The following is a 24,312-nucleotide window of genomic DNA, read 5'->3' as shown; positions in this document are numbered from 1 at the left end:
GAACCACGACGAAGACGCGGGCCGGCCGAAAGGAAGGGGTGGGTGGGTGAAGAAAAAAAAGAAGTTCCCTCCGGCTTTCTGTATCCTTCCGCCGAATCCATTGATTCCTTAAAGGAGGGCTGCACTCCTTCTCTTCCTCCTCGGTGAGATCCTTCCGCCGTTCGGCTAATCCGCGGCAGGTGAAGGCGCAGGCAGAGCGAGGATAAGGCGGAGGCGCGGCCGCTGCGCTCCCTTCCCTGAGGAGGCCCGTCGGTGTCCTTCCGCTCGCAGAGGGGACTCCTGCTGCTGCTGCTTTTCCTCCTCAGCGTTTTTTTTCTCTCTCTCTCTTTCTCTCTCTCTCTCTCTTTCGGCCTGCCCCGCCATTACGAGCTGCCCTCGCCGGCTCCTCCGCCCTCCGCTTCGCCGTCTCTGCGTTCCTGAGGAAAGGCCAGCGCCCCATCCCCGGCGTCGGGCTGGAGCCCCCAAACCCCAACAACGCTTCCGCCGCCATGGCACAAATATTACCCATCCGCTTCCAGGAGCATCTCCAGGTGAGGCGGGCCTGCACCCCACGGGGGGGCTCTGTCGGCCTGGCCCTCGGCGACGGGGGTGGAGGTTGGCGACGGGGGGGGGGGTGCGAGACCCGAGAACACGTGTCGGGGGGAACGTGTGAAGCCTCTTTCGAGGCCCTGGTCTCCAGAGGCTGCTTTTTTTTCTCCCTTCTTCCCCCTGCTGGTTTGACAGTTGGGGGTCGGCAAGGTGGTCATTCAAACCCCTGGTCAGTCAAGCCCACCACACTCCAATTCCCTATTTACAGTGGCAACTGGCCATGCATGGATACCTATATTTTGCTTAGTAAATGAATAAACTCCCTTCTCGGGGCGCCTGACCGGGGGTTGGAAGGGCGGCCCGAGAAGCGGGTTTATTTATTTATTGAGCAAAATATAGTTATCATAGGCAGTTGGCATTGTAAATAGGGAATTGGGGTGTGTGTGTGTGGGGGGTGGGGTTGAATGACCACCTTGAATGAACCAGGGTTTGAATTGACCACTTTGAATTGTGACCACCTTGGATACATGTGTCTTTCTTCCCTAATTAAATCAAATTAGGCTTCAATTACTCCTTCCCCCTCGCCTTTTCTCCTCCTGAGGAGTTGGGATAGGAAGATTAGAAATGTGTACATGTCGCCTGCCTGTATTATGGCATTTTGGATCCTGGGCTCTGCTGTGGCAAAAGAAGCAAAAAAATGGGGGAGGTTGAAAGTGTGAGGGTTTAAATGTTGATTTGTTTTAAGATGGGAAAACTAAAATGGCTTTCTGGGCTTGGGGAAGCCTGTTTGGGCACTCTGGGTGTTCATGCACGTACTTGAATGAACCTGGCTTGATTTCCTGGTATCTCCATTTAATCTTGCCTATGCTGGCTTCCTCTTTCACCGGGTCTTGGCTTTCAACAGGTGTACAAGATGGTAAGTGAAGGTAGGCAGGTTCCTGGTTTCCTTCTCCAAGTTTTGGTTTTCCCTGTGAGTTGGAATGGGGAAGGTTCCTATGGGAAAAGAGGAGGGTATTTATTCTGGGTTAAAGTGGCCAGAGAAAATTGGCCGAAGCAAGTGTGGGAAGAGGAAGTGTTTGAAAGGAGCTAAGATGAAAAGGAAAGATGTTAAATTCAAATGTGTGTGTGTGGTATCCTGGGTGCAAATTGGAGCAGGTGTGGTGGCTGAAACTCAGGGAAGTAATTCAGAAAGGTTGGCATGAAGGTGGATGGGTGTGAGTGGTTTAGCAGAAATCTAAGACAAAAGTGGCTAGGGAGTTGACTTCCGTATTTCTCCTTGGCAAAGGAGTCAAGGGTAGTTCTGCAGGCGACTTGTGGAGGCAGGCATTATCTGTACAACCCGGCTTGATGCCGGATCTGGAGGGAGCAAATTAATGAAACTATTTGTGAATGGGGGACTGAGTTGAACTGGCAGAATTAGGAGTGCAAAGCTGAGGAGGAAAGGTGTGAGTTGCCACTGGATGGGAGACAAGGTAGATCGGCTTGTATAACAGGTTAGCTAAGAATGGTAATTAGGAATCAGATAAACATGGATGATCCAACAGCTAGGTTTATTTTTAGTTATTGGGCATCTCTGTTTATGTTTTCAGTATATAACAGATTTTTCATCCGTTAATGCAGTTCATTAAGACTGAATCTGAGGAGGAATAATAGTGGAATTAGCAATGAAGGATAGGATGGGTGAGTTTGGGAGAGGGACATAGCATTAATATGAAAATTGGAGCAGGTTGAAAATTGTAATCATCTTTGGAGTTCAAAAAGTGGGTAGCAACAGTAGCTCAAACTTAAGAAGTTGATGGTGTATTGTAATGAGAGTTTAAACTCAGATGTTGTGGCATCTGTTCATTTTGAGATTTAAGTTGGGTGGGGGGGAAAGGGATGCCCTTGCAGCATTTGGGCTGTAGAAATGCAATTGATAGCAGTTAGCTTAGGTTTTTAAGTGTAAGGGGGAATACACTGACAATTCTTTGTGAGTGAAGTTTTGAAGACTCATTAATATTGCTTGTCTTTATGAATGCAGTCCAAGAAATCTAATGATGGAAACATGCACTTATGGTCTCCATATGTCCCAGAAATAATTCCAAGAGTTTCCAAAATACTGGGGGGAACCACCCTAGTTGTTCTAGACATGGATTCCTAACTGCTGGGGCAACCTATAGTACAGTAGTTAGAGGAAAACTTGCCTGCTTCTGCAAATTTCCCAATGTATGTTGCCAAGGACAGTTTGTTTTTGGGAGCCAGTTGTTGACTTAACTCCTGAAAGAGATGTAGGTTTAACCTTCCATATTGCCCTTTGATGTTTTCCCTCCACCTTTAAGACTGACTTCAGAGTACTCACGGTCTACTTTGTTTAGGAATGTGTCTGCAGGAAGATCCAAACCTTGTTTAACTGTGCATGTGTTTAAGGACAAGGGTGTAAGCACCTCCTGTACTGCCATCCGTATTGTTGCAACTTCAAGCGAATATCTAATCCTGAATATCTAATCCTGAATATCTAATCCTTGCTGCGTGGGCGGGATGCAGCTCTTCCTCCAAAGCTGCCTGCTGGGAATCGATTCAAAGCAGAAGAGAGCAGAGAAAAGGGTTTCTAGATTTTCCTGCAAGCCGCCTTGTCTTTCAACAACAAACAAATTCCGTCCTGGTTAAGTTTTCCTCTTTTGCCAGCTTTGAGGGGTGCCTGTTTATTTTATGTTTATGCTAAGCCAGGATAGTCTATCACCGTGTTTCTCAACCTTGGCAATTTTAAGATGTGTGGACAAGTTACACAGACCCTTTCCCAAACAGGCAAATGGCTATTGGCTTGTTCTACACAGCTTGCTTTTTTTTTTTTTTTGCCTGTGAATTGCAGAATTGACTCTATACTTAGAGTAGTTCTCTACTTGGGAGTTTAAACTTTTTTTAAAAATAATGCTGCTTCTAGCATGTTGTGCCACAAAAGAACTGTGGATGTAGGTTTCCTGGCTGCCTAGATTTTATCAGCTGGTCTTGGAGTTTAGGCACTTCCTTAGAATACAATCACGTTTACTTTCTGGAATGTTTGCTTTTATTGCAGTGATAAGGGTTTTAATAAAACTATTTGAGTTTCAGGATAGCAGTTCTGTATATAGAACAGACTGTGGGTGTCCTTAACAAGAATATGCTCTTTGTGTGTTTCTTTGTCTCCACATAAACTTGGCATTCTGTCTTGTGTCAGGGGGTTTAAAAAACACGACTCCAAAATACCCTCTTTATTTTTGTTGGGCAGGAAAAATTCTTCCTTTGCTGTTCATCTTACTCATTTTCTAAAGACATATCCTTCATGTAGAGAAAACAAAATCTCTTCCTCAGATTTGATACCACCTGTCTTATAGGTGTTATAGGGGAGTGTTTCTCAACCTTGGCAACTTGAAGATGTATAGACTTCAAATCCCAGAATTCCTCAGCCAGCAATTCTGAGAGTTGAAGTCAACACATGTTCAAGCGCCAAGGTTGAGATTTGAAAAACACTGCTAATGGGAGTTAAAACTCAGCCACATCTCTATTCAATTTATATAGCTGCCTATATCACATAATTCTGGGTGGCTCAGAGACTATCTGGACCTTTGAAATCTCCAGATGACCTAGTCTTTTAAAAACATTTTGGTTTGGAAAAAAAAAACGTATGATATTTTTCTAACCAAAACCCTTTATTTCCTACTTAAATGGATTTTGCTTGATGAGCTGTAAAACACACTTTACTATCCAGAGCAGGGGGCTTTTTTGGTTTTATTTTGGAAAAGAGTATACAGTATTCATTTCTGGAAAATTCCTGTGTGATTTCTGCCAAAGTTGTTGCCAAGAAGTCTGCATAGAATGATAAAGCAAAATGTATGCATAGGAAATGTTGATGGAGAAGCAGTGCTGCTCATGCTGTATTATCACACTTTTTTAAAAAACTTGTGATTGAATTCCTCTAAAATAAGATAAAACACTGCATCCATAATTTCAGTACTTAAAAAGGTTACTTGGTGTGAATCTTTCTGGAGCTGCTAATTTGCTTGAAAACATAATTACATTTAGTATTGAACACCAGATTTACAAATATGGCTGTGTTTCTTTTCCCCAGCAGAAGAGACAAAGGAGCATATAAACAGTTCTGAGACACTTAAGCCTTAAACTCCTATTTATGTTATGGGAAAGTTGTTGCACACAAAGTGACTTTGGTGTGCATATATGTATGAACACATATCTTGTACTTTCCAGTAACACAGGGTTCCCAAGTAATGTTCCCAAACAAAAATTACCACCTCCATTGCAACAAAATTGACATTTCTATACAAGCTTATTGTCATTTATTTCAAGCCTTTATCAATGTGACTTTGGGTCATGCAAAACCATGACACCGCTTAAAGCAAACCACAACAATTAAAAGATGATCAAAAGTAATGAATATGGGGCCTCTCCAGTTAGGAACTTGACTCATTCAAACTCAGGTCCAAGAGGAAGAGGCAAGTCTTAACCAAAAGTCTGCAGGTTGGAGCCAACCATGTATCTCGTGTGCATGGAGGGGAGATAAAAAAAATCCAGGGATAATGTGATGGGCATTTCCTGAAATAGTAGCTCTAACGTCACAGAACCATGGACCAGTATCCTCTTGTTCAGGTCTTTGCAGCTTTTGGTTTCTTTAGTTATTGCCAATATGGCCAATGGGAAGGTGTGGGAATTGCCATTTAGGACAATCTGGGGTTTCTCAGGGATTAGTCTGGGTAGTCTACATATCCCAGAGGAGAGCTGTCCAAGGGTTGCATCAGTAGTTTTCAACCTTGGCCACTTTAAGATGTGTGGCCTTCAACTCCCATGAAGTCCACACATCTTAAAGTGGTCTCTTGAAAAACACTGCTCTACATGAACTGTGGGGAGTGTGGAGAAAAATTAACTGTGGGGTGTTGTGAGAGGTAATACTTCTCTAAGGGAGATATGCAGTTTAGAAATAGGAAATAAATAAATTTAGGTATTGACATTCAAAGGGAAAAAAAGGGGGATATAGGAAAAGCAAGTCAAAAATGTAATGGATAGAGAAGAAGTAAAATCACTACCCAAAAGAGTCCCTGTGGTGGTTCAGCATTTGCTGAATTGGTGAAATTGTATCAAGTTGTGAGGCTTCCTATAAACCTGTTAATAAAAGTAGACTGGCTGATCAGAGTGGTTGTCATTAATGGTTAATGTGTATATTCTGGAAAACTTTCCATTGCCCTGTTTTTCCAGTTAGCTTTCTTGTGTCCTAAAGAGCAAGTCCATTTTTATTTTTGCTCCCTGTGCAATTATCTGATCTTACTTTTATCTGGTGAATAGATGATGTACATCTTTTAAGATGAGCCTGTTGTCATTTAGTTAAATTACTGATGCAATTGTTATATTAATATCCTCCGATACAAGCATCCATGAAGCTGTTCATAGATAGCAGCAAAAAAAGACCTCCGAGCTGCCTTCCAGCCCTATAATTCTATGTTCTATGAAGACAGTGGAATAAAAACCTAATTGAAAATGACAACTTACAGCCTATAAACTCTAAAACATTTCTTGCATGGAGCTCAGAAGCTTTATGCAGAGGCAGAGAGAGTGCAGTTTATAGAGTAGACTGGAACTGACAGAAAGGCCCTTTCCTTCTGGCCTGAAAAAAAGTATTATGAAGATGTTTTTATAAGAGTTCAAATCATGGATATATGTGCCAAAGGACATAATCTGCCTATACAGAAAATCTGCCCATACAGAAGGGTAGAAGTTCAATCCTGGCACCATTCCTGCCATCTTGTTGACTTCTGACACCCCCCATCACAATGTCCTGATAGCTTCCTAAACCAGCAAGGCAGAATTTCAGGCTCAGAGACTATTGTAAAGGTTGAAACCAAAATCTGAATTTGTGTTTGAGGAACACTTGGCATTCATTATAGGCTCAGCACATGCTTGGTGTGAATCTTTTCAGCAGTCTGTTAATTGCATTTGACATTAATCTTGGCACTTGTCAAATCCTCGTATGAATTGATAATTCTGCCAAGCAACTTTATGTGTTTTAAATATTATGAACAATATTTGGATATTTTTATTCAAATATTCAGATTATAGTTAAGGGATTTTTGTTTTTCTTTATGTTTGGCATGATTGTAACTGGGAAGGAAACGTTGTTCTGGGTTGGCAATTAGACAGCATCACATACCATCTGCAGCTGTGATTCTGTACAACGTAATGTGTGTTTATTTGTTAAATTTATACGTCACCCAGAGTCTCATTGCCGTGTGAGATGAGCAGCATGTAAGTTTATGAAATAAATACGACTGTAAGTCCCATTGAAGTCAGGAGGGTTACTCTGAGTTGGCAAGGCCAGGATGAGTGCTGTGGCTAAAAAACAGTAACTGTGAAGAGAGATCTTGGAGTCCCAGTGGATGATCACTTGAATAGGAGCCAGCAGTGTGCAGACGGCAAAGCTAATACCATCCTGGGTTGTATAAACAGAGGCATAGAATCAAGATCATATGAAGTATTGGTATTACTTTATAAAATCCTAGCAAGGCCACACCTGAAATACAGCAACCTATCTTGGTCACCATACTACAAAAAAGGTGTTGAGACTTTGGAAATAGTTCAGAGTAGAGCAACTAAAATGATCAAAGGCCTGGAGACTAAAACATACGAAGAATGATTGCAGGTTTTGAGTCTGGCTAGTTTAAAAAAAAAAGAATTACGAGTGGCATGATAGCAGTATTCCAGTATTTGAGGGACTGCCACAAAAAAGGGGGGGTCAAATTATTCTACAAAATACCAGATCTGGGGCAGGACAAGAAACTATGGTTGGAAACTAACCAAAGAGAAGCAGTCAGGATAGTAGACCAGTGGAACAGCTTGCCATCAGAAATTGTGGGCGCTCCCTCACTGGAGGTTTTTAAGAAGAGTCTAGAGAGTCATTTATCTGAAATAGTATAGGTTCTCCTGCTTGGGCAGGGGGCTGGACTAGAAGACCTCCAAGGTCCCTTCCAGCTCTATTCAAAAATATGCCTTAAGGGTCTTATCATTACAGATACAACCATTTGTTTTTATTTAACGTTAATAGAAGTGGGGGGAAATAAATCATCTACTGCTGAAAACTGTTATCTCCTTTTTTAAAAAAGATTTTTGATGAAAAAACCCTCTTTTTCTGTGCAACATCATTAGGCAAGATTTAAGAACAAAGCTTGACTGACTATGTGTTCTGGCTTGCTAGGAAAGTTGCTGAGAATCTCCCCATAGCTGTTTCGGTCTTGACAAGAGATAAGTTTGGTTTCTACCAAATACCTCCTGAAAGCAGTGAATTTCTGAGGTTGGAGTCTTGATTATAGCTCAGTCCCCTCAGGCCTCAGCTGTTATATCAAATTGGTTCTCAAAGGCTAGAAGTAACCCTGCATAGGGTCTTAAAAACTTCCAGAGTCTCAGGAAATAAATACTTAAAAAGACTCTTCCCTAATGTGGCAGGTGGGAGATGGAGCAGCTGTAGACTGGAGTTTCCCCATTGTATTTTGTTCTCCATGGATTGCAGGAGTGACAGTTCTGTAAAATGGGGGTACGGTACAATTATAGTATAATAGAGGAGGCAGCTTGGTCTAGTGGTCAAGGCACCAGACGAGAAACCTGGAGACAGTGAGTTCTAGTCCTGCCTTAGGCAAGAAAGATGGTTGGGTGACTTTGGACTAGTCACTCTTAAGTCCAAACCACTTCACAGGATTGTTGTGGTAAAAATAGGAGATACTTCTGATGCCTTGAGTTACTTATAAAGAATAAAAGTGGGATAAATATCTCCTAAAATCTAATTTAATAATCATCCTTTGCAATTGTAGAGCTTGCAAAAATAGGGCAGACAGCGGGGGAACCAGTGAGAATAAGCACCCATCTAGTTAAGTCATTGCCCACTGTGGATCCCCTAGGGACAAAAAGACAGCGGGGTGGATCATTTCAAAGTATTTTCAGGTGCTGCAAATGACCTACTTGTTAAAAGTCCCTTGCCTGCCAAATAATTTGACCTTTCAGCTGACCAGGAATGCATTATTCAAGGGGTACTATCAGCCTCTTGGTGGCAAAGAAAATGGACATAGCTACTCATTTTCAGGGCTGCTTTGGTAATGGCCTGTCCTCTCAGGTGTGTAAAAGAAGGGTGGCTTCTTTTGCACCAGGAAGATTCTGTGAAAGAATAGCAATAGCACAGAGACTTATATGCTGCTTCACAGTGCTTTACAGCCCTCTCTAAGCGGTCTACAGAGTCATCCTCTGGCCCCCAGCAATCTGGGTCCTCATTTTACCCACCTCGGAAGGATGGAAGGCTGAGTCAACCTTGAGCCTGGTGAGATTCGAACTGCCAAATTACAGGCAGCCGGCAGTCAGCAGAAGTAGCCTACAGTACTGAATTCTAACCACTGCGCCACCATGGCTCATGTCTACTTATAGCTATTTACTTTTCCTACCGTGTAAGAGACATGCTTATGAGTGGCATGGTAGCTTAGTGGTGAAGACTCTTGCCTCCTGCTTGGCCTTGAGAGTTGAATCCTAGGTAGCGGAAAATGTTTCTCTCCTATGGCACAAAGAAAAAAAATGCTGCTGTGAACTTCATGTTGGTGTCAGGAAGGGCATCTGGCCAGTAAATTTATTTATTTATTTATTTGATTTGTCAATCGCTTACAAAATAATAGGTATAAGTATAAACATGAGTAAGAATACAGAAAATAGGGACGATTAAATAGGGACGATAGGACAGGGACGGGAGGCACAATGGTGCACTTATGCACGTTCAGCTCCATCCAATTGCCCCAGCTCTATCCCAAATAAAGGGATTATAGGGTTGTAAAAGGAGTTTTTAAGAGATATGCTTATGTTCTAGGGCAAGGGTGTCAAACTCAGTTTCATTGAGGGCCCCATCAAGGTTATGTTTGACCTCGGGGGGGCGTGGCCAGGGTGGGCATGGCCAGCTTGATGTGACTCATCGAGGCTCCGTTTTTGGCTACGATGGCCTCCTGCAGCCCTTTGCCAGAGAAAACAGAGCTCAGAGAGACTGTGTGCGGCCCGCCCAGGCTCTGTTTTCGCTGGCAGAGGCACCGCGGGCCGGTCCTTTGCTGTTTCCAGGGCGGGCCAGATCTAAGCATCCTGTGGATCAGATCCGGCCCGCGGGCCTTGAGTTTGACACCCCTATTCTAGGGGGTCTTCTCAATCTCTTTGTGGTGTGTTTTCCAGCACATGCTGGGGAATTCTTGGGAATTGAAGTCCACACAGCTTCAAGTTGCCATGGTTGAGAAACACTGGCCTACAATTTTGACTGAAAAATGAAAGAACCACTCCCCCCTAAGTTGTCTCTGACAAAGAAATGATTGCCTGCAGACGAACACTTGGAAGCTTTGCTAAGTTCTCTCTGGGGTTCCCCACACAGCACTGTGAAACGATCCCTTCGTTCTTCAGTTCAACCCTCTATATATCTAGCTCAATTTGTGGTCATCAAGCAACGAAACCTTTGCAAACGGGAAGAGAGAGGATCGGTCATTGGTGCCACAAGGGATTGACTTATGCTGATAAGGAGAGGTCTGCAGTGCAAATTAATTAGCCTGGTGGCTGATTGAAAACTAATCTTACTTATAATAGGATTATATCCCCGCCAGTGTTCTGTGTTGGACTTCAGCTCTCATTTAATGGCTTTTTGAAGAGAAGGGAACTCAGAAAGCAGCAGTGAAAAATAAGTACTGTGTTTGCCAAACATATGGCTACGATAGCTTACATCTCCTTTAAGAATAGATGTGATTAGTATAATGAGGGAATTTAGATTGTATGTATTTAATTATAATTACTTGCAGGACTGTCTCACCCTGGGTGTGTCCACCAGTTTAATAAGATTCAACAGGTGAGGCATGTTCCAGATGCATTAGGGCAAGGATCTTCAAACTTGGCAACTTTAAGACTTGTGGTCTTCAACTCCCAGAATTCCTGAGCTAACATGACTGGAGGAGGAATTCTGGGAGTTGAAGTCCATAAGTCTTAAAGCTATCAAGTTTGGAGACCCCTGCATCAGAGTGTCATCTGGCAGATCCATGGCAGAGAGCTTTTTCTGTTATGGCCCCTGCTCTTTGGCACATCATTTCCCCAGAATGACAATTTGTCCTGACCCTTCTGGCTTTCCATAGGACTCTTAAAAGCATGTCCCAAAGGTGCTTTTTATCAAAAGGCAACTGGGCCTTCTTAGTTTTTCTACCCCCCCTTTCTTTGAAAACATTTTATTTCACATCCAAAACTTCTACACTTCTGAAGATGCTGAACTGAACTGAACAAGCTTGAGAATCTCCATAGACCAGGGGTCCCCAACCTTGGCAACTTTAAGACCTGTGGACTTCAACTCCCAGAATTCATCAGCCAGCAAACCTGGCTGAGGAATTCTGGGAGTTGAAGTCCACAGGTCTTAAAGTTGCCACGGTTGGAGACCTCTGCCATAGACCCTAAAAACATGGTTTTATTTAGTTTATTAAATGTACATGCCACTCTTCTCACTGTTACACTGACTCTATAAACCAGGGTCTCCACCTTGGCAACTTTAAGCCGGGCGGACTTCAACTCCAAAAGCAAAGCTGGCTGGGGAATTCTGGGAGTTGAAGTCCGCCCGGCTTAAAGTTGCCAAGGTTGGAGACCCCTGCTATAAACAATGGATTTGTGACCAAGCATGAGGCTCAGAGTGTGTGATTAATAGCAATAGCACTTAGACTTGTATACTGCTTCACAGTGCTTCACAGCCCTCTCTAAGCGGTTTACAGAGTCAGCGTCTACTACCCCCAACAATCTGGGTCCTCATTTTACCCACCTGGGAAGGACGGGAGGCTGAATCAACCTTGACTTAACCTTGAGTTCAGCCTGTATCATGATTATATGATGCTGCTTAGGCTGCCCATAGTCGCCCTATCAGGGATGACTGGAATATAAATTTATTTATTTTTTTAAAATGATTATATTTGTTAAATTTATTTGCCACCTATCTTGCTGTGGAGGTACTCTACACACCTTACATCAATAAAACTTATGCTGTATTGTTTTATCTCACTTGTCTATTTGTTATATATATTGTTATGATTTTATTTTAATTTTATTCCCTATTATCTGCCAATGTCATGTTTGAGGTGGCCAAGCACAGATTGAAAATAAATACGTACAAAGCTGGTAAGGGGCATTCTTGAAATAAACCTGGATGTCCCCATCTAAGAGACCAAACATAATTTTTGAGAAATTAAGTGTACCATTGTAACAATGTGTGAATTGTTACACAATTTTAAAACAAGGCATTGATAAATTTCCATCATTCTGCAGCAACAATTACACACATTTTTTTTTCTGTATATCCCAGCCCTCACGGTTTCCCCTCCCCCCCCCCCTTTCATCTGGGAGAAATAGGCTATCTTGTAATGTGTGATTATGATTATGCAAGCATGCTACAATTTACTTGGTTCTGAAACATTTTATTTAAAATGTGCTTCACACAATCCCACGCTGTATAGCTGAGCATGTATGCCTCTGCTTGCTTCATTTCCCCCTCCTTCCCTTTCTGGCTTTTAAAACTGAACTCTTCCTGCAAATTTTTGCAATGCTTTTGTCCTCTGACTTCCTGTGTTGATTATCTTGTGACATTCTAAGGATTTTATTCGATTACAAGCTTTTTTTTTTTTTGATAGACAAGAAATCAGCTCATCAGAAGTATATGCCAGTTTTCCTTTACCTATTTTTAAGCTAATTTGTAAGATTAAAACTTGTAAGGCAGATTATACAGAAATGTTAAAAAATGCAGAATTGTTTTAGACTTTTTTCCATAGATAGATAGATTTCTATAGATACATGTAAAGTTTTGTAGCTGATCTCATGAAATATGTAATTGAATAACAGAATAACAGTTGGAAGGAACCGTGGAGGTCTTCTAGTCCAACCCCCTGCTCAAGCACAAGACCATATGCCATTATGGACAAATAGTTGTCCAAAATGTTCTTAAAAACCTCCAGTGTTGGAACACCCACAACTTTTAGAGGCAAGTCGTTCCACTGATCAATTGTTCTTGCTGTCAGAAAATTCTCCCTATTTCTAGTTTGGATCTCTCTTTAATGATCTTCCACAGTTTTTGTGCTGCCCTTCAATGCTTTGGAGAACAGGTAGACCATCTGTGACACCCCCTCAAATATTGGAAGATTGCTATCATGCCACCCCTAACCAGGCTGGTATAAAGTCTTCCACCTTGGTCAGAGGTTGGACTAGAAGACCTCCAAGGTCCTTTTGAGCCCTATGATTCTATTATAAGTGGAACAGCTTGCCTCCAGATGTTGTTGATGCTCCATCATTTGAGGTTTTGAAGACGAAATTAGACAACCATTTGTCTGAAACTGTATAGGGCCTCCTGCTTGATCAGAGGGTTGGTCTAGAAGACCTCCAAAGTCCCTTCCAGCTCTATTCTGATTTCCCTTCCCTTAATTTGACTACAGATAACCAGTTCCTGCAACTGTTCGTCATGTTGTAGCCTCCAGACCCCTAATTATCTTCTGCACTCTTTCTTTTCATCTCTGCATTCTTTCTAAAGAGTTTCCACATTTTAAGTGTGGTCTTACCAAAACATTATAAAGCGACACTAAAGCTTCACTTTCTCTTGATTCTATTCCTCCGTTAATGCAGCCCACCATGGCTTAGATACTTCCTGTTTTGGTATTCAAACTCACACTCTTGACGGTAGTATCCTGTTAGAGGTCTGATAGAGATAAAATATGTCGTAGACCTGTTTTTGGGGAGGTTTTTTTTTTTTGTTTCTTTTGGTCCGGTAACAGAACAATGGCTCACTTATAGTTGTGCATTATCAAAACTAGAACAGTCTGCATTTTCAGCATTTTTGTGCGCTTCCTTTTGGAAAGCGAGCTCTTCTAGGAAATTATGCTGACTACCTTGCAAGAAAAAGGTCAACGGGTTTGCCACAGTCAGCATCTTTTTTCCCCTTAATTGTGTTTCAGCTGGTGAGGCTCATTGACAAGAACATCAAAATACGTTTCCACAATCGTCAGACTTATTCTTAGCTCTTTTAGCTGTGGGATCTTGTGGGGAAGGGACCTGGACTCTTATCTTTATCTTTGTCTGTCTTATCTTATCTTATCTTATCTTATCTTATCTATCTATCTATCTATCTATCTATCTATCTATCTATCTATCTATCTATCTATCCATCCATATCTTAATCTGGCTGTTCATAGAATCAGACATTGTATTTAAAGCTCAGCAGCTAATTGTATGCTTGCTGTTTTTTTTAATCGTTCAATGGGTGAAGCCAGATTTGCTTCATGTGTACATTTTTACAGCCAGATTTTAAAAATGTTTTAATGTTTTTCCATTTAAGTCAAGGCTTTTTTTTTGGGGAAGGAACCAGAGTTCTGTTAGAAGTTCAGCTTTGTGGAGATGTTGAGCAAGGAGTTGGACTAGAAGATCTCCAAGGCCCCTTCCATTGACATTTTATTCTGGGGAAGCCAGATTCACTACCAACCTAAGAATTGCAGTGATTCACTTAGGGAATGCGGCAAGAAAGGTCGTAAAATGGGGCAAAATTCACTTAACCAATGTCTCACTTAGCAACAGAAATTTTGGGCTCAGTTGTGGTCATAAGTCAAGGATGCCTGTAGTCAGGCAGCTTGTGAGAATTTGTTCAGCATCAACTGCTTTGTGTGCCAGGAGCTGTTGAAGGAAACGAGTGAAACCTGTATCTTAGCTCAGGGGTCTCCAACCATATCAAAACAGAATCCATTTATCCAGACGGCTCTGTTGTAAGCAAATTCTCTTATTAATCATCCCCTTTTACTACAGAACTTCCTACACGTTTTTAATCCTGACACAGTAATTGATCCTTAGCTCTGGAGTTTGTTGCCAGCTGGTTTTCGATTTGCTCACGGCTCAGCTTGCATACGTTTGCTTTATGTTCTTTTCCCTACCAGAAAGACCTTACTCACAAGGAGGCAGCTGGATTCCTGGTCGTGGGGATCAAAATCTGTTGATCGGAAATCAACTGTTCTATACCCAAAATGCAACCTCTTGGAAGCTTCGGTACTACGAAGTGCAAAAGCAGAAGTTGTCTTTTAGCTTAGGGCAGCAGTTGGAGGCATGATAGAACGGAAATCCTTGATTCTAGCCAGAACATGGGGCCTCCACACAGCAATGCTTGAGGGAGACCTTATAATACTCTACAATAAAAAAGCAGATTTTCCTGAAAGTTTTGCTCCTCCATTTTAGCCTCCTAAGTTGTTTCTCTGTGCAGTTCTGGCTGCATGCAATTACAGTGTGTAGATATTTTGAGCAGAGATACCAATCTGTACACAGCCTTCATTTTGTTTAAAAAGCCATTGGCTGGTTGCTTTTTAGAAATCTGTACCAATACTTCTCAACTTTGGCAACTTTAAAAGATGCATGGATCTGAATTCTCAGAGGTCTCCAGCCAGCCATCTCGACTGGAGAATTTTGGGAGTTGAAGTCCACACACCTTTTAAGTCACCAAAATTGAGAAGCCCTGAGCTGTAGAAACACTGTAGAAAGTAATGAGTTCTAGATGTTATGATAGGGTTTCCCAACAGTGGCAACTTTAAAACTTGTGAACTTCAACTCCCAGAATTTTCCAGGCATCCAAACAGTTTTTCCAGGGGTGGGATCCAACTGGTGTTCGGGGATTTACGATTTGCTGTGCCGAGCAAAGCAGCTGTGGTTGAAAAAGCAGGAAATAAAGGTCAGGTAAGAGCCCGGGTGGATGGGCCAAAACAGCAGCAGACATAGAACCGGTTCTATGTCTGCTGTTCTTCAGAGCTACCGGTTCTACAGAGCCGGACAGAACTGGTAGAATCCCACCCTTGAGTATTTCTCAATAAGATTGACAAAGTATTCTATAGAAACCACAGATACCACCCAACCACCTAACAAAATAAGAAAAGAGACCTTGGAAGAGACCTTGGAGGTTTAATAGTCGAACCCCTACTCAGACAGGAGACCCTATATTATTCCAAACAAATGATTGTCCAAACTTTTCTTAAAAACCTCCATTGATGAAGCGCCCACAACTTCTAGAGGCAAGTCATTCCACTGATTAATTGTTTTGTCAAGAAATTTCTGCTTAGTTCTAGGGCTTAGTTCTCTCTTTGATTAGTTTCCATCCATTGCTTCTTGTCCTGCCTTCAGGTGCTCCTATGCCAGTGATGGTGAGCCTACCACACTTGTGTCAAAAGTGACACATCCCAATGTCTTGGCTGACACACCAACATTCACCAACACCTGACAAACAACCACTCTTGAAAGCATATCCCATTCTCATGTGATTTTTAGAGGCTGCAGAGTGCTCACAAGTATGGGGTGTGCTCTCATGCAGCCTCTGGAGCCTCCAGACATAGTGCGAGAACAGGGTGTGCCTTCACACAATTTTCCTGGGTTGCACAGGCTGCGAAGGAGCATTTTCTGAAGCCATTTCAAGAGTACAAAGCCTTATGTGACTTGCAGCTGCCTGGAGTAAGCTCAGGGCCCTGTCCAATGAAGAAAGCACTGCCTGAAGGTAATTGCCATGTGGCAATTCCTGGGGAATCACACACATAGTTGGACTATTTTTTTAAAAAATATATCAAAATGTAAAGAATTCTTTTTTGTTGTGTGTGTGTGTAAGAGAGAGAGAGATACACACAGCAGAATCAAATTAGGCAGTTTCCAAATTTTTGACAGGCTGAGCCCAAAAGGTTCACCATCGCTGCCCTGGGCATTGAAAAGGATAAAGATGTCAGGTTAACAATAAAGCCATCTCAGAAAATCAGAAAAGCTCTGAGCCTCCAGCCTGATAACGTCACCAAGCCTTGAGGGCCTTTCAGAATATCAAAAGGGAATGGAGATAATCTAATTTTGGGGAAAAGGGTGTCCCATAAATCGGGTACCACAGCAGAGAGGACATGATTGTAACCTTTAAATATATTACAGTGTGATGACCCGGGGGGAGGGGGATACAAAAGCAACAAAGTCACAAAAACAGGTGAAATCCCTTTAATTCCTTCAACTTGGCTTCAAAGCTCCAATTATCATTGACTGGAGAAAAAACTCCACAAACAGTTGCGAAAAGTAAGAAATGCCCTTCAAACTCCAAATACATATAAATTATAAATAGAAAAAACAACACAAACCACACTGAAGCAATTAATGAGACAAGGCAGGATAAGGGCTTGAACGCATCCAAAATATTGAAATATACACTGGGAAGGACACCAAAACTCAGATAAGAACTGAAAGACTAGAATTATTTCACACTTTGCTTCTAACACTGGGCCATGCACAGTTTGTCCTTTTAAACAATCTTCACAGCTGCAGCCCATGAAGGGGATCAGGGCCCCTTCCTCCCCTGTAGACCACACCATTCATGTTTTTCCCTTATCTGCTCCTCCCTGCGTGCCCTAGGATGAAGAGGGGATGGGCCTGCATCTCCCTCTGACTGCCCAGCCGGCCTGTGCCCTTCCCCAGTTTCCTCCACAACCTCCGGAGCCACACTTCCACTCCCTGTGGGCTGTTCCTCCTCTCACTCGGAGTCAGACTCCTACAAGGGCATGACATACGGGCATGAATAAAGTTCTAGAAGGCAGTGTTTTCAATATTAAGTACAAATAAAAAATGTGGAGGGCATAACCTCAACCTGCCAGGAGGGAAGTTCAAAAGTTAGAAAGTATGACTTCACAGAAAGAGTAGTGGACACTTAGAACCGACTTTCCAGCAGAGGTAGTGGGTCAGTCATCAGCAAGTGTTTAAATATGCTTGGGATAAACACATGTCCATCATTTGACATAAATTTAATAAAATAAAAAAGAACCTCAAAAGGCAGTCTCCTGGGCCCCACCAATGTAGGTTCCTCACCAAAAGAACCTACAACAAGCGCTGTCTGCAAGGTTTAATGTGGCAGGTTGATATAACTGGGAGCAGTGATCCCTCAGGAATATTCACTCTGCGGTTCTCCAAGATCACACAGGCTTTTTCTTGATTAGTTAATGCTGACAGGGCTTGAACTGAAGATACTTTTGTAAGTGTGCTCCACAGGGAGATGGGTGGCATTTAAATTTAATCAATAAATAAAATATTTATTAATTAAGGGGGTTTGCCTCAGTGTTTCAATCCAGAACATTTCTGATTGTTTTTTTTTTGTCAGATACAACTTTGCCAGGGAAGGGCCTTTGTTCATGAGGTTATGCTGTTGTAGTGACTTGGATGTTAGAATAGACTAACCGAGTTGGAAGGGACCTTGGAGGCCCTGTAGTCCAACCCCCTGCTCAGGCAGGAAACACTGCAATCATTTCAGACAAATGGTTGTCCAATCTCTTCTTAAAAACTTCCACTGTTGGAGCATTCACCACTTCTGGAGGAAAGTTGTTCCATTGGTGAATTGTTCTCACTGTCTGGAAATTTCTCCTTAGTTCTAGGTTGCTTCTCTGTTGAGATACTTGCTTCTTTCCAGTTCAGCTACATTTTTTGTTAGAAAGTCCTTTTCTTTTTTCTTTTTTAAAAAAATAAATTTATTCAAAGTTTTGAAAATTTAAAAAAGAGAAACAAGTTCTCACATTTTACAGCGATATCACAGCAGTGTATATGTCCTTTAGTAACAATTAGATTCATTTACCATAGATATATCTGTAGCTAATTTACTAGTTCCTTACTATGCTACTGTTAAAGTACAATACTTATTTATCAAAATTACTTTACATATATACACATAAGTCATATATCATATTCTTCTTTGAGATTTCTTTAGTCATTTTCACAAACATCTTTACTCTTTTTTTTAACCATTTATACCAAATGTTCCATATCGTAAAATATTCTTCTTCCCTGTTTTTTTAAATAACATTGTTAGTCTAATCATTTCTGCGCATTGATGTATCTTTATTTATCACTGCTAGATCTGTGGGTCCTTTTCTGAGAGCAAACTCTGTTAAATGCAGCAGGTTTATAAAGAATGGGCAAGTTTGGGCCTGTGTGGCTCCTCCAAAGTTCGGTTCCTTCTGCTTGCATAGTGTCATCGTTGAAATAAATACGTAGGTGTGTTTCCTAAACATTAGGAGGGTGGGCATCACATTCAAGAGGACACCCACAAGGGGTTCTTCGCCGCTTCACCTAACGGCCAAGCTCTTGATAGGGGAGGCATTTTCAGAAGGGTTTGTCCTGTTTATTATCTAAGTAAGTGGATGAGTTCATAGCAGGAGAACCAGTCCAGTGGATAATCTCCCGTCCTAAGCTGTTTAAGGCCTTAACGTTCAATAATAGTATCTTCAACTTCGCAAATCTTTTCAGCGCAGCGGTTGTATGTTTCAGTCCCTGCATCCAGCCCTCTGAGCACATGCAGGGAACATCAAGCAGAAGAAGGGGCAGTTTCTGCTTATGTTGCTCTTTTTTTTTTTTTAAAGCAACGGCAGTGGCTAGCCTAGAGGAGGGGCGACCATCACAGCATCCCCAGTTGTCATGGGATCAAAATTCGGACACTTGGCAACCGACTCTGATTTATGACGATTGCAATGTCCCAGAGGTCACATGATCCCCTTTTGTGACCTTTTTCATAAGCAAAGTCAACGGCAGTGATTCACTTAACAGAAAGGTTGCAAAATGGGGCAAATTCACTTGACAAATGTTTCGCTTAGCCACAGAAACGTTGGGCTCAATTATGGCCGCTAAGTCGAGGACTGCCTTTATTCTCTTATTTGCAACAATATAAAACATTAAAATATTAACAGGGTGGAATGATATTGCTAGAAACCGGGCATCCTTTTTAATGATTTACAAAGTGAGGACTTGAAGAAGAAAAATTGGAACCTCATGATTAAAAAAAAGGACCACTGTTTTCTTTTTTTCACGATCGGATTCATGAGCACCAGGTGCCGTGGATGGTACCACGGGCAGTTGTTGTACGGGCATTGAAGGTGTCTTCACAGACCAGCTGTAGCTCCATATGGAGAGAGTGTGTGTGTGTGTATGTGTGTGTGTGTCACATTTGCAAGGGCTCAGGTGAATTTCTGCTGTCAGCGTAATAAATATCCTCATAGGTGACCCTGAACAGAGAATTTTGCCAGGTGTTCTTGTAAATTGGAGAATTCCACCCTTCTGCATCTCTAACATGAGATGTTTCAGCCTCAGCACACAGCATGAGCCAGAGTCTTGATGTATAATAGCATGCCACTTGGCTGAGCTTTTTCAAACATTTCGTACAATATCTAATTACTATTGTTACAGTACTTCTGTAAGATTACATGCTATAATCCTCTCGCAGGGCAGAGGGACTGAGGTTCATGGGGACATACAGCAAATCTACAGCGAAAATGAGATTTCAGCCACAAATTCAAGGCTACAGCTTGATCTCTGGGGTAAAGAACTTGAACCCACTGACTTCTTGAATTTTTGTTTTTAAAATTCGGGTGTTGCATTGAAATTAGCTTTTGGTAGATGGCTGCCTATCCGGGGCATTTTGGGCTCAGGAATTCAGAATTGAAAAATGCAGCACTTGTGGAAGGCACCATGTGTTACTTTTAACAGAGGGCTGCAATTAAAGCAAATCTATTTTGGGGATGGAAGGCTTGTGGCTTAGTTTAAACTCTGGCTAAGCCTTCTCAGAGGTCCCCAGCCCCCAGGCCGTGGACCAGCACCTTCCCTGGCCCGCCAAGCAAGTAAGCAAAGCCCTATTCACACGCATGCGAGATTCAGGATCCAGTTCGCAGAAAACTACCCTCCATGGAACCGGTCCCTGGAACCCAAAAGATTGGGGGCCACTGACATAGATAAGTGGCGTTTGTCCCACTTTGGTTACTTAAATGATGAAATAAGAATGGCTCCACTCGAAATGTATAATTTAGAGCAGGGGTCCTCAAACTTTTTAAACGAGGCAAATTCACGATCCCTCAAGACTGTTGGGGGGCCCCCAGACCGGCTGGGTGGGTGTGGCTGGGCCATGTGACTGGGTGGGCGTGGCCAATTTAGCAGTCCATTAAACAATACACACAAATTAAACTTGAATTTGTTATTCTCCTGGGGGTGGGAAGCTGGTTAGTGAAGGGATGTGGTTGCCTTAGGGTGTGTGTGAGGGATTTCTGTTTGTTTTTTGTGTGTGTGTGTGTGTGTGTGTGTCTTTCTCTCCTTCTCCTCTCTGTCTCTGTCTCTCTTTGTCTGTCTGTCTCTTTGTCTGTCTCTCTCTCTCTTTCTCTGTCTGTCTCTGTCTCTCTCTCGGCTGAAGAGGCAAAAAACGGGCCCGTTTTTGGCCTCCAGAAGGCGGGTGGGGGCCGGCGGCTAGGTGGGGCAATGTGGCTGGGGTAGTTTGAGGACCCCTGATTTACAGGCTGCTAGGCTCAGTTTGAAAATATTTGGAGTAAACTTAAAAAGTGATTGGATTGGTACTGTTGTAATTAGCCGTTGTTAAATGCTGATAACATATCAGGAATGGGTGCTAGTACTTTGCTAAGGCCCTAGAGAGAGTGCAGAGAAGAGCAATGGAGATAAGGGGCTTGAAAGCCATAGGATGAATGGCTAAAGGAACTGGCTATGCCTGCCTTATCAAAGAGAAAGACTAGGGATGAAACGATAGAACAGTCTTCCAATATTTGAGAAGCAGTCACAAAGAAGAGGGGGACAACCCATTCTTCAAAGCACCTGAGGGCCAAAGCAAGAAGTAACAGATGGAAACTAATCAAGGAGAGATCTAACTTAGAACTGAGGAGGAAGTTCCTGACAGAACAACTCATCAGTAGAATGGTTTTGCCTTCAGAAGTTGTGGGTGCTCCACCACTGGAGGTTTTTAAGAAGTAATTGGACAGCTATTTTTCCAGAACGACATAGGGGCTCCTGCTTGAGCAGGGGATTGGACTGGAAGTCCTCCAAAGTCCCTTGGACTTTGTGATTTTATAATTAACCCAGGTAGAGGGCGTTTTTTAAAGGAAGGAAGACATTTGAGATATAAATAAGAGACTACTGGGCCCAGCACCTGCATTTCATGGAACTTAGTAGTACACCAATCACCTTTCACTTTCCAAACTTATCAATTGGGAGTCCTTAAGTGATGGATCTAATTCTGTAGAACACAACAAGCAGGCAGGTATGACAAGATACAAGAAAAAGAGATTGAAACAGAGAAATATGTATTATCCCACATAAAACAGCTTATGAAGTGAATTGGGTATATTTTCTAATCTTGGCTGTTCATATTTAACTAGAAAGGTGCTTACACTCTCCTTTTCAGGGCTTTCTTAATTCAGAAACCCCTGTATATAAAAAAAGAGAATCTGTACATGTGGGTTATGGTGGGCAAGTATTTCAAAGACGTGCTTTGTGCTGCAGAAGGGCTTGGCCAACGTGTGTAGAAAGCAGTTAACATGTTTTACTTCCTGGGGAGGAAGAAGAATATAGGAAAACTAAGCCTTAAGGGTTCAATCTCTTTATTCCAGGAATTTAAAGGTTTCATTTGCAAGCGAAGTATTATAAAAGGAGTGGCACATTACTAATTGCCCATGAAGGATTATTTGGAGGGTGTGGTTCTGACACAACTAGATGGCACAGTTATAGTCTTGATTCCTACAGGGAAAGGAAGTGAAAACTTCAGACAAGCCGGAGTACTCACTCCTCAGATCACATCAGAGTTGATAGCATGTGTTACACACACCCTGGTTTGGCTGCCCTACAGGGTTGGGACCCTAACCCACTTGAAGGACTAGGTTAGGGGCAGATAATCATGGCGGAAAATTTATCTGTGGGTGGTTAAGAATTGAAACCAGCTTAACTGCATAAAAAAAAATCAAAGCACAGCCTGTTAAGCCATATTTCTGACTGGTGTGGTAGTAAAATTAATGGCTATGTTGGCTTTTGGGGTGGGGTGGGCTTCTATCCAGATCTTCACTTGGCTTTGAAGCTCATTAATGTTGTATGAACTGATGTCGTCGCAGCTTGCTTTGCTAAAGCGTACTGATCCTGTTATTTGCTAAAAGTTTATGATACAACTGGGAGCGATAGTTTGAGAATAAGGAGATAGAGACTCAGGTGGAGAAGGAAGTTTCAGGTTTTTTTTTGGAGAGGGCAAGGATGGGACTCCCAAGATATGCAGCTTGAGTCACCTTCCTCACTTTCTTCTTCCCATTCTTAGTATAGCAGATGTTTCCAACTTTAATTTGGCAAAGTCCAGCGCTCTTAGATTATCAGGTGGGAAGAATCGGGCACACAATTTAACTTCCAGTTAGGATGATTTATTGCTCATGCCTATACACCAGAATCTAGCTAACTAATGGGTCAGCACTAAATTGGCACTAAGTAAGAATCAACAGAATTCGAGAGGTTGGCCATAGATCAGGGGTGTCATATCAAACTGGTGGCCTGCGGGCCGGATGCGTCGTGCACGGGCCACACCCACCCCAGCTCTGTGAATGGGAAAAATGTGAAATGTCACATGACGGCAACGTAACACGGCAAGTGTGATGACCCATAGTCTCTCAAAATAACCCAAAACATACATTAAAGTCCGGTAAGGCCTTCAACTTAACTTCACTGTTTTATTAGGCACAATTTAAAGTCACAAAAGTAAATAATGAGGCAAAAAGAAAACTAAAACAAACCGCATTGATGAGAATTCCGAAGCAAGCCAAGATAATTAATCATACATTCCAGGAAAATAACCGAGGAGAGTCCATGGGAAGAACGCCAGCAAAGATAAGCCTCTTTCAAGGTGAACACTAAACTTTGACTCCAGCAATTCTGACTGCGCAGTTACAAACTTATATACATAGCTCCCAGCTGCAAGCCACAAGGAGGATCATGGTAATCTCCTCCTGAGTAGACATCGCTTTTCCCTGATCCTCTCCTCCCTGCGTAACCAGGATGGATAGGGGATGGGCCTGGATCCTCCTCTGATTGCTCAGCCGGCCTCTGCCCTTCCCCAGCCTCCTCCACCACCTCTGGAGCCACACTCCCACTCCCTGTGGGCTGTTCCTCCTCTTCCTCAGAGTCAGTCTCCACCAGGGGCATGACAGCAAGTTTGACACCAGTGACATAGACTATGAGTGGGAAATGTAAAGACTCCAAGCCAGGGGTGTCAAACTCTATTTCATTGAGGGCCACATCGGGTTCTGTTTGACTTTGAGGGGGGTGCTGAGTGGGCATGGCCGGCTCAATGTCCTGCAGCCCACGCGTCGCTCTCCTGAGCTCCGTTTTTGCTGGTGGGGGGCATCGCAGCCAGTCCTTCCATCGCGGCCCCGTGGGTCAGATCTAAGCATCCCGTGGGCCGCATCTTGCCCACAGGCCTTGACTTTGACACCCCTGCTCTAGGCCGATTCCTCCCTTGACTCCATCCTGGACTCCGTCTGCTCTTTTCCTACATATATTTTTTTTTTTGGTAATGTGGAAGCGAGCATGTCCAGAGTTTTAAGCTCACCGATCATGGGCGTGCAAGGATTAACCTTTTTTGAGGAAAGCAGCAGCAGTTACAACATTATCAAATCAGAAGGGGGCGAAACACAGAGGGAAAGTTGAAAGGTAGGAAAAGGATGCTTTGGACCAGAGGTCTCCAAACTTGGCGATTTTAAGACTTGTGGACTTCAACTTCAATTCTGGAAGTTGAAGTCCACAAGTCTTAAAGTTGCCAAGTTTGGGGACCCCTGCTTTAGACCAAGGGGAAGCGGTCTTTCTTCCCTAGCAGGTATGAAGATCACAATATTCGCATTAGATATTAATTATAAATATTGCACAAAATAATGTTACAAACAGGAAATCACAAACTGTCGCTGCTGAAAAGTTTTTAAT

General features: G+C 42.6%; 1 protein-coding gene across 2 annotated transcripts in view; it reads left to right on the top strand.

Annotated features, from left to right (window-relative positions):
• The first annotated feature begins 193 nt into the window (after positions 1-193).
• The window catches only part of CLTC (clathrin heavy chain), a 98,202-nt gene continuing 74,083 nt past the window's right edge, over positions 194-24,312 (top strand). For both annotated transcript variants that reach the window (XM_087956361.1, XM_087956354.1), the window contains exon 1: positions 194-530. In XM_087956361.1, the coding sequence (XP_087812487.1) occupies positions 489-530 (42 nt within the window). In that variant the 5' untranslated portion in view covers positions 194-488. The remainder of the gene's footprint in view (positions 531-24,312) is intronic.

This window comes from Notechis scutatus, chromosome 1 (assembly GCF_049901735.1).
Source record: "Notechis scutatus isolate UNSWTSFEM ecotype Mainland chromosome 1, rNotScu1.2, whole genome shotgun sequence".
Lineage (NCBI taxonomy): Eukaryota > Metazoa > Chordata > Lepidosauria > Squamata > Elapidae > Notechis > Notechis scutatus.
This window is presented reverse-complemented; position numbering and strand designations above follow the sequence as displayed.